Source organism: Notechis scutatus, chromosome 12 (assembly GCF_049901735.1).
Source record: "Notechis scutatus isolate UNSWTSFEM ecotype Mainland chromosome 12, rNotScu1.2, whole genome shotgun sequence".
In the NCBI taxonomy this organism is placed as follows: Eukaryota; Metazoa; Chordata; class Lepidosauria; order Squamata; family Elapidae; genus Notechis; species Notechis scutatus.
In genome coordinates, this window is record NC_142020.1 from 16,150,272 (window position 1) to 16,159,810 (window position 9,539).

General features: G+C 52.8%; 1 protein-coding gene across 1 annotated transcript; it reads left to right on the top strand.

The window, feature by feature from the left end:
- Window positions 1-475: 475 nt before the first annotated feature.
- On the top strand, window positions 476-6,713 carry DRG2 (developmentally regulated GTP binding protein 2). Its single transcript, XM_026688277.2, has 13 exons — window positions 476-619; window positions 1,753-1,913; window positions 2,002-2,091; window positions 2,304-2,364; window positions 2,726-2,816; window positions 3,037-3,109; window positions 3,505-3,595; window positions 3,803-3,900; window positions 4,312-4,388; window positions 4,475-4,563; window positions 4,712-4,770; window positions 5,122-5,175; window positions 6,180-6,713. Exons 1-13 carry the CDS (start codon window positions 556-558, stop codon window positions 6,264-6,266), a joined length of 1,095 nt encoding a protein of 364 aa, XP_026544062.1. The 5' UTR covers window positions 476-555; the 3' UTR covers window positions 6,267-6,713.
- Window positions 6,714-9,539: the final 2,826 nt, after the last annotated feature.

A 9,539-nucleotide genomic window follows, 5' to 3' on the forward strand; every position in this document is an offset into this window, starting at 1 on the left:
CCCTTCCAACTCTGATTATCTGTTATCTGAATGGGGATAGGATGAAAAAAAAAATTCTATTGAATTGCGTACATGGCTCAACTTAGGTGATTCTGAGCTGTGTATGGATGTAATAAATGATGTTTTAATATAGGGGCTGAACAATATTTTTAATATATGTATTAAATAATATATTAAATTTGTGCCTGCTGACAGTTTACTATATTAGGGATGTCCGACCTTGGCAACTTTTAAGATCAGTGCTCTTCAACTCCCAGAATTCTCCAGCCAGCCATGCTGTTGGATGGGGAATTCTGGGAATTGAAGTCCACCAGTGTTAAAGTTGCCAAGGCTGGACACAACCAAAACAAAGCAAAACACAATTGTGTAAAATTAGTACAATTGTCTTTGCCTTGGCTTGGGGCGGCCTCCCCGCTAGTCCAGCTTTCCCCGACAGGGACGGAATGAAACATCGCTGGTCCCGGTTGCCGGGCGGAAGGCTTGGCGTGCCGGATCTGCCCCGGAACTACTTCCGGGGCAGCCCGTCCCTAATCCCTGTCCGCCAGACTCGCCACGATGGGGATCCTGGAGAAGATCGCGGAGATCGAGAAGGAGATCGCCCGGACCCAGAAGAACAAAGGTGAGGCGCGAGGGGGGGCAGCCCGTCGGGCAGGAGCCCCGCCGGGGAAGCGCTCCGGAGCCTCGGGCGGGCCGGGGAGGGGCGCTTCACCTGTTGGAGGGCTGCCTGAGCGGGGCTTCCGCGGGCTGGAAAGAGGGGCGGGTTGCCCGAACCTCCAGCCTCTTTAAAGATGCCCCTTGGAGGGGAAAAAGGCCGCCGGTTATTTATTTGCCTGTTACTTTAATTCGAGGGGGGGGTCATTTAATACAAAATAACATTTAATTTTTTTTCAAAATCTGACTCGTTCGTGTGCGTGTGTGTGTATGCATATATATGTGTATATGTATATATACATGTGTGCACCTACATATGTGTGTTTATGTATATATATATGTGTGTATACATGCACACACACACACACACACATATATATACAAGCATACATGTGTGTGTGTCTGTCTGTCTGTGACATACATGTGTACGTGTATCGCATGTGCCTGTTTACGCTTTTATACATTTCCTAAATACAATAAACGGCCGCCTAAATGAACTGTTTTCTTTTTCGTTTGTTTTATCGTTTTGTTATTTTACTTTTGCGTTGTTTAAACTTCCATTTTATTTCTTCGTTTCTTGTATGGTTGTGAGCCGCCTAGAGTATGATGCTGAGATAGGCGGCAAATTGATTGAATAACAACAACTGGCTGCATCCTGCAGCCCAGATCATAGCAAAGCCATTGAAGCCACCAGGATTCCCTTTGGGCCAATTGCCTCCTCCTCCTCCTCCTCCTCTTCCTGCCAGCCTCCAGAAGCAATGGACAGCCGCCATCCCTGTCCTGACGGTCCACAAGTGTGAAAGCAAATGGCCGGCACAGCTCGCATGTTGCATGTGCAGAAACATGCAAGGAGAAGCGAGTGGTGTGTGCAGAAAACAGGAAGAGAGGCAGAAAAGGGCCACCTGGGATTATATTTATAGAGCGTAGCAAGAAAAACAAAGAAAAACGTGTTGTTACTACTGCATTATGATTAATATTGCTTTAGATTTATTGTAGCTGCTGCCCAAGGAATTTGCGGTGACTCAGATGAAACAGATTGTCCTGAGTTGTCAATTTGGCTCCTTTGTCACCTGCTTGTTCTTTCTCCAATTTCCCCCCCAGCTACCGAGTACCATCTTGGTCTGCTGAAGGCCAAGCTCGCCAAGTACAGAGCTCAGCTTCTAGAGCCTTCCAAATCGGCTGCAGGCAAAGGGGAAGGCTTCGATGTGATGAAGTCGGGAGACGCCCGGGTGGCGCTGATCGGTTTCCCTTCTGTGGGTAAGGTCAGTGCCAAGCAGAGAACAAGAACTCCTTGGGCATGGCTTTGAAAATAAGTTCTGCTGCTTTCTAAATCTCTGCCTTCTCTTTCAGTCCACGTTTCTGAGTTTAATGACTTCCACAGCTAGTGAAGCAGCTTCTTATGAATTCACCACACTGACCTGTATTCCTGGAGTCATAGAGGTAAATGCACTTTTAATAGGTTCCCTCTCGCTGGGGTAGCAATTCACTCAGAGCCAATACTGCTGCTTCTATGAATGGGAAGCTCACAGACTAGTTCAATTGCTTGTTAAATTGGCACTCAGATTCATACGAGATGATTGCTCGATCATCAGTGTGGTGGGTTGCTTTCCCAGCCCTCCCTGCCTCCCTGATTTTTCTTCATTTATGTGCAGTACAAAGGAGCCAATATCCAGCTTCTGGATCTTCCTGGGATCATTGAAGGAGCTGCTCAAGGTTGGAATTCCTTTTGTTTTTTAATTGCTAAATGCCTCGTGGTTTTGTTGTGGGGAAAATAAGAGGAGGAAGGTGTATTGGATATGTTCACCACCTTGAGATGTTTGCCAAAATAATAAAGGCGGGATTCGAATAAACGAAATAAAAAAATAAGGAAGTCCCATTGTTGAGAAGTGTCAGATGGGGGAGGGGGAGAGCTGCCCTTGAGCTGTTGTAGGAGAAAGCAATGTTTATGTCAACTTTCAGAGAGAGGGGGTTCTGTCGGGGTTGACCAGGTCAAAAAATGGGCACGATCTCTCTCTTTTATGCCCTGGTTCTTTGTCGGCTTCTCTGTAAGAGTAAAAAAATGTTGTGTTGTTAGGGAAGGGCCGAGGACGCCAAGTGATTGCAGTGGCCCGGACCTCGGATGTTGTCATCATGATGCTGGACGCCACCAAGGGCGAAGTCCAGAGGTCAGCAGGTGGGAGGGGCTTCTGAGGGGCAGAATGGTGTGGGAAGAGGCTCAGTCCTTGGGGATTTCTCCTTTGCCAGCCCCCTAAGAAGGCAGCCTTCGCGTCTTCTCTGTACCTGTGCAAAATGTAAGGGTTACTGCTTGTCATCAGGGCGCAGGGCATACTCTGCAAACATACATTTGGGCAAGAGTTTGAGTGTGTGTTATGATTCCTCCTGCAGAGCTCTCTTGGAAAAGGAATTAGAAACGGTGGGCATCAGGCTGAACAAGAATAAACCCAACATCTACTTCAAGGTGAGACGCAGAAAGCCTCAAAACCCTGGTTTGTACTGTGGGAGGGAGCTGCCTTTGCCTGCTGGCGTCTCCCGTTCAAGGGGGAAAGGGGAAGCTTAGGCTGTCCAGATGGCCGGATCCCAACCTCCATCAGCCCCACAAATATTCCCGTATGGTAGTTCCAGACAACCGCAGAGAGTCAGGTTGGAGAAGCCTGGAACCGGATGTCACTCCAGGCTTTTATTTGCCTTCCCACAAGCTTAGATCCTTTGGTGGGGCAACCTGGGTTAGGCCCCTCTTTTGTCCTGAATTCAGGCCAGGGGAATCATGAGACCATATATCCGTTCACCTGTGGTACCTGTGACACTGAGGGACATTCCGGCATCGTCCTAACAGCACCTCTGTCCTCCTTCCAGCCCAAGAAGGGAGGTGGCATCTCCTTCAACTCCACCGTGACCTTGACCCAGTGCTCGGAGAAGCTGGTGCAGCTCATCCTGCATGAATACAGTATCCTTTCTCCGGGTCCTTTCTCCTGGGGGCGTGACCCTTTCTTCTCCCCAAGGACCCAAGATTTTAAGGGATGGGTAGATGGGTTGACACAGAGGTAGGCAAAAGCTTGCCTGGCATTCGAATCCCAGCTGGGCTCTGTTCCTGTGGCCGCGAGCAGCGTGAGTCCCACGAAATACAATGCGCCCTTACCTCTCCCATCCTAAGAAATCTTCAACGCCGAGGTGCTATTCAGGGAAGACTGTAGCGCAGATGAATTCATCGATGTGATTGTTGGCAACCGAGTGTACATGCCCTGCCTCTACGTGAGTAGCTTGGAGAAACATCCTTCTGAAACGAACCGGGGCGGAGTAATTGGTGCACGGTTCTAATTAAGTGGAGGCATTCTTTGTGCTTCCTGTTCCAGTTTGGCAGGCGTCCAGATAGCTACCTTTGGGGACTTAAAATATATTGTTCTGATCTGAAGCAATCAAGCTCCCAGCACTCCCTTCAATGAAAAATCTGTCGGCTGATTATTTTTCCTCCCAAATAAAATCTGTTGTCCCAGAACATTTCTCTGCCTGGGGTGCGAAGGCTTATAATTGTGTTACCCTCTGGCAAGATGGGCAGCCAATAACTCTAATAAATAAAGAGCACTTTGGAAATTGCGTGTGAGAGATGGGAGTGGAGTCAACATCAGGGTGTGATGTGTATCTCCCCCCCCCCCATAAATTTAGGTTTATAACAAAATTGACCAGATCTCCATGGAAGAAGTGGACCGCCTGGCCCGGAGGCCTCACAGCGTGGTGATTAGGTAAGGGAAACTCCCACCACCGCCACCCCAAGCCCCGCACAAAACGTGAGTTACCCCTGTGTCCATTGACGTTTGTGTCTTCCCAGCTGTGGCATGAAGCTGAACTTGGACTGCCTCCTGGAAACGCTGTGGGAATACCTGGCCCTCACCTGCATCTACACGAAGAAAAGAGGCCGTGAGTGAAATCCAGGGAACGGCCGAGGAAGCTGGGTCGTGCCTGAGGAGGAAGGGGAGGTTGGGAAGGCCAGTATTAGTAGTGACTTAGAAGCCAAGCATCTCCTTTTCCTCTCCTTCGCTCACGGAAAAATGCTTGTTCCTTGCAGAGAGACCTGATTTTTCAGATGCGATCATCCTGCGAAAAGGGGCCTCCGTCCAGCATGTGGTAAGTCCTTCAAGGTCCCGGGATCCTGTGCTTGGAGGGTTAGGAGCCTCGCCCCACCTTAAGCTCACTTCCCCTTGTTCTGCGAAGTTTCTCCCGATCCAAACTCTCTCCAGAGAGAGGGATCTGGACAGCCAGCAACGCAGAGCAAGGGCCTTGTGGCCGGATGTGCTGGGAATTGAAATCCGCTCGTCTGAAGGGGGTCCCACAAGGGGGAGACAGCCCCATCGGACGGGGTTGTGGGAACTCAGCTGTTGTGATGCCTGGATCCTTGGTGTGTGTGGGGGGGGGGATGCTTCGATCGAGGATACACGAGGCCCCCTTCTGGCCTACCTGACCTTTCCCCCTTTTCAGTGCCATCGGATTCACCGGACGTTAGCTGACCAGTTCAAGTATGCCCTTGTGTGGGTAAGTGTTTGCCCCAAAGGAGGAGGGGGCGTAGCAGCAGAGCCATGGCCAGAATTACAGGCTCAAGCCTGGCCTTTGGGCATGTAAAGGAACAGTGGGTGGTGCAGGGGTCTCAGAGCAAAGCTGGCTGAGGAACTCTGGGAGTTGAAGTCCACAAGCCTTAAAGTTGCTCTGGTTGGAGACCCCCGCACTAGTGAGCTCCCTGCAGATGGAAACCCGACACACCAAGGGGAAACTTTCCCTCCGGTGCCCCCTTTCTATTGGCAGGGAACCTCTTTTCCCCAGGAGTAACATTCAGAAGCCGCCATCTCCTCCCCTCCCTACTCTGCTGTAGAGCAGCCTGCATGACGTTTGCGAGAAGGACGGCAGGAACGAGGCTGTGTTTCCCCACCATTGTTCAGCTAGGACCGGCTGCTGGACCGGCTGTTTTGCTGGCCCTCTGGGACAATCCTCCTGCCTGGTTGGAGGCTCAGGATGGACGCTGGGTTCGGGTCCAGCAGCAAGGTCTTCCTTGCATAAAGGCCCAGATCAAAGGAACGAGGGCAGCAAGAGCAGACCTCTTGAGAGGGTCTTGACATACAGGCAAAGAGAGGCTGTTACAGCCTGCTTGCCAAGCGTCAGGTGGCAGCTTCCATTCCTCACCAGTCAGTCAGAACTGAAGAAGCTTCTTGGATGAGAAGTGGTCTTCAAGGAAGAACAAAGAAAGTCCAGCTGCCTTTTAGAAAAAGCACCTCTGGCTCAGTCCCAGTAGCATCTTGGAGGAGAATATGAGCAGCCAACATCTGCCGCCACCTTGTGCCCTTTGGGGAAGGGGGGGGGTCCACTCTAATCCCTGCCCCTCTAGAGCTAAACCTGGCAGCAGTGTTTCTGGGTCTTGCGGTGGGCTGGGGGATTCTGGGAGCCCATTCCTCTCAAAGTGGCCGCGATTGAGAAGCGCTGCCTTATTGGAGATCAACTTGTTCGAAGACCTCACCCTTCACTCTCTCGTCTCTCTGCCTTTCCAGGGAACCAGCACCAAGTACAGCCCTCAGCGCGTCGGGCTCAGCCACATGGTGGAGCACGAAGACGTCATCCAGGTGGTGAAGAAGTAGCCGCCCGTACCTGGCTCCCCCTCCGTGCAGCTTAACGGCAAAGTGTGTCAGAACTCCGCTGCCCCACCTGGCCAAGGGAGTCGGGGCAGGGGGGACCCTTCCCCCCAATCCCAGGCAGAGAGGGAGGAGCCTTTCCGGGACACAGAAGGACCAGGGCGGGGGCCCTGCTTAGAGGGCGACCTCGGGGGAGCCTGTCGTGGAGGGTCCCCCGATAGGAGGTGATTGGAGACTGGACGATCGTAGCAGCCTGGCGACCTCCCATCAGCGGCCTCAGATTGGAGACCTTGGGAGTGGGAACCGGAGTGAGGAGCCTGCCTTTCCCCCCTCTCCTCTGCGGACAGGAGGGTCCCCAAAGGAAGGAGCCGCCCACGGTCCTCTCCCTCCTGACCCCAAAGCCCCCCCAGTCCTTCTCCCTCCTCCTGCTAAAATAAAGGATGGTCCCCCACGTCTCTCGGGAACTTCTCAACTGTTCATGGAGCTCTTCCTTAGATTGCTCTCCACACCGCCTGAAGTGGTGAGCCACAGGGCTGTTGGCCGCTGGTCCCTCCAGCTGGGGATGATGGGTGCACCAATAATCTTCACAAACATCAGGCTGAGAGTTCCTTGTGATGGTTTGGGGCTCTTGGTTCATTAAATGGCCCTTCGCTCTGGTCATCGCACCGGAGCCGGTTCTGCTGAGCTCGGCCGCTTGTTTGGACAGCTTTGCTGTCTGGTTTTTTTAGTCCTTTACCCGAAATTTTGGTAGTTTGGGTCAGGAATGGGAAGCTGCTGGCTCTCCAGATGCTGAAGAACCAGGATCCCTGGCCTCTGCCTTACTCCTTTCCCCGTTGGTCACATGCCAGCAACACCTCAGTTGTTCACGATGGAGGAGAAAAATTGGGGGACCAAGGGGGTGGAGGAAGGTGAGTGGGGTGCCCTCCTACCCCCCTCAGTCCGGATTCTCCTGTTGGTGAGAACATCCAAAGGTCTCTCTTTAAAATAGATGGGGCACGTGGCTCCATGTCTTCTCTGCCTGGAAAAACTTGGATTTCCAAGGAAGAGGAGCCGGTCCGAATTGCTGGCTTTCCCACGCTTCTGAGGCCGCTGCGTAGTGGGCTAGAACCCGGCCTGTTTGCAGGGCACCTGCTTTCCCCACAGCTTGCTCTGCCTTTTCCAGGCAGGGGGGTTCTTACCCCAGTCAGTCCACAATGTGGCCCCACAAAGGTTTTGGAGGGCCTCAAATCTTCCGCTTCCAGCTTTTGGGTGGTGAGAAGCTAAAGGCCAACCTTTGCTTTCCGGGTGTTTAAAGTGGCACCAATTCGTTTGATTTCCAGCTTTCACTCCGCCCCCTCCCCCCCCCAAAAAAAGCTTTCTGCTGAAGTTTGTGTGAAGGAGTCAAAAAGGATTTTAAAAGACCATTAAAACCCACCGAAGGAAATAAGTGGGGGGGGCAGTTCAAATCCCCCACGAGGGCATTACCTGCGTTTAACGCTCAGTGGTGTTGTGAGGTCAGGTCCAAATTTGCCCCGAGGGGGGGTTGGGGGTGCAGAAAGCAAAGTGGCCCCTGCTCCTGGGTATTGAGGTGACCCCCAGCCCTGCCCCTCTGCAAATGGCTCCCTCTGAAGGACGTTCCCTCCTCCACTCTCTCCGTCCAGCCACTGCAGGGAAGAATAGCGGCCATCAAATATGCATGGAGCCGGCAGGTGTCTGGCAGCCACTCTGGCAGGGCAGGGACCACGCAGGGCGGGCAGACACAGGGGGGGTTGCTGCCCTTCCAGGCCCCTCCCTTGGATTGGAGGGCGAGGGGATGGAGCCGCCGGTCCCGAGGGCTTAGCCCACCACCAGGACGCGGGGGTGGGTGGGAAGAGGGTAGCACCTGCCCAGGTAAGTGGGCCATGCCCCTCTTGTTCCAATGGCGTCTGATCTTTATTGCATGTGGTCTTGCTATCGTTTATTCTGCAAAACGGTCGTTAAGTCTACTTGCTTTTAGTCCAATGGTAACCAGGTTTGGTAGGGAAGGACAGACTTGTTCTCAGCTCTGCAACCCTCACAACAGCCCTGGGGTGGGGGGTAGGTTAGCTCGAAGGGGGCGTCTGCAGGGGGGAAGGCTCAAGTTTTCTTATCGGAGGCTTTGTCAAAGCTGGAGCCTGATCTGCGATGGCATTTGGCCTGCGCATTTAATGAGTGGTGCTGTGCACCAGTTAGTCCACCTCACAGGGTGGTTGTGAGAGCCTTAAAGGCACATACCCCACCCTGCCCCACTTGTAAGGGTAAAGCAGAAATCTTTGATTCTCGCTCTGGAGGAAGCTGCTTTGAAGTTTAGCATCATTTGGGGAAACCTCCAAAGCTAGAAACAGACGGAGAGGAGGGTGAAACGAGGATACAAAACATAAGGCTCACAGGTGGCATTTTAGGGCTCTGTTAAAACTGAAGTTTCTAGTCCTCGGCAATCAATCTCTCTAGCCTGGCCTCTGCTTTAAAAGTGGATCAGGAAGAGAAGGCAGAGAATCTTCTATGCCTTTTGTTTTCCTTCTACAAGGGTTCGGTCATGCCATCAAAATCGTGCCTACCGACCTGTCCCAATTTGAAAAGGTGCCAGCAGCTGCCCTGCCCCACAATTTGTAGCAGACTTTGGAGGGCCCTGAGCCCCCAATAAGGGGGCCCAACTAGCCCCCATCCCTAAACCCAGCAGGAATTTCTTTAAAAAGAGGTGCTATCTCAAGCCTCCGTGCCTGTCTTCCTGTCGGCTGCAGATGAAGAAGAAGGAAAGGCGAGCCTCTCTCTGCCAGCCGCCTGGCAGAGAGGCTGGTGCCCTTCCTTTGTCCCTTTGATTTACGCCTCTCGGCCATGACGTCCGAGGCCTGGAGGGGGGGGGAGTGAACCTCGCATGGGGAGAGGGGAAGCGACCGTTGCCAAGGCTCTTGGTTAGAGGTGGCTACTTCCCGTCACTGATGGCACCAGACCTCTTCCAGTTGGTTTGTGCAGGTCTTTAGATCTTTGGGGAACCCTTGCATCGGCCGAGCTGGAAGCAAGGGGCCAACGTTTGCCACGTCATGCCAAAGCTGGGGTGCCCGAGGGCTCCGGAGTGACCCCCGCTGTGGGTAACATCCAGGGGGCAGCCACCGATGGTGTCCGATCCGAAAGGTAAGCCCCCCGGCAAGCTGATCCAGGTTCCTTCCTTGCATCTCTTGCACGTTGCCTTCAAGTTCCCCTCCTGTTTGGGTCTGATCTGGGGAAGCTGAGGAGATGCTGCAAAGAGCCAGAGGTGCAAAGCTGCACATCTGGATTTCAGCA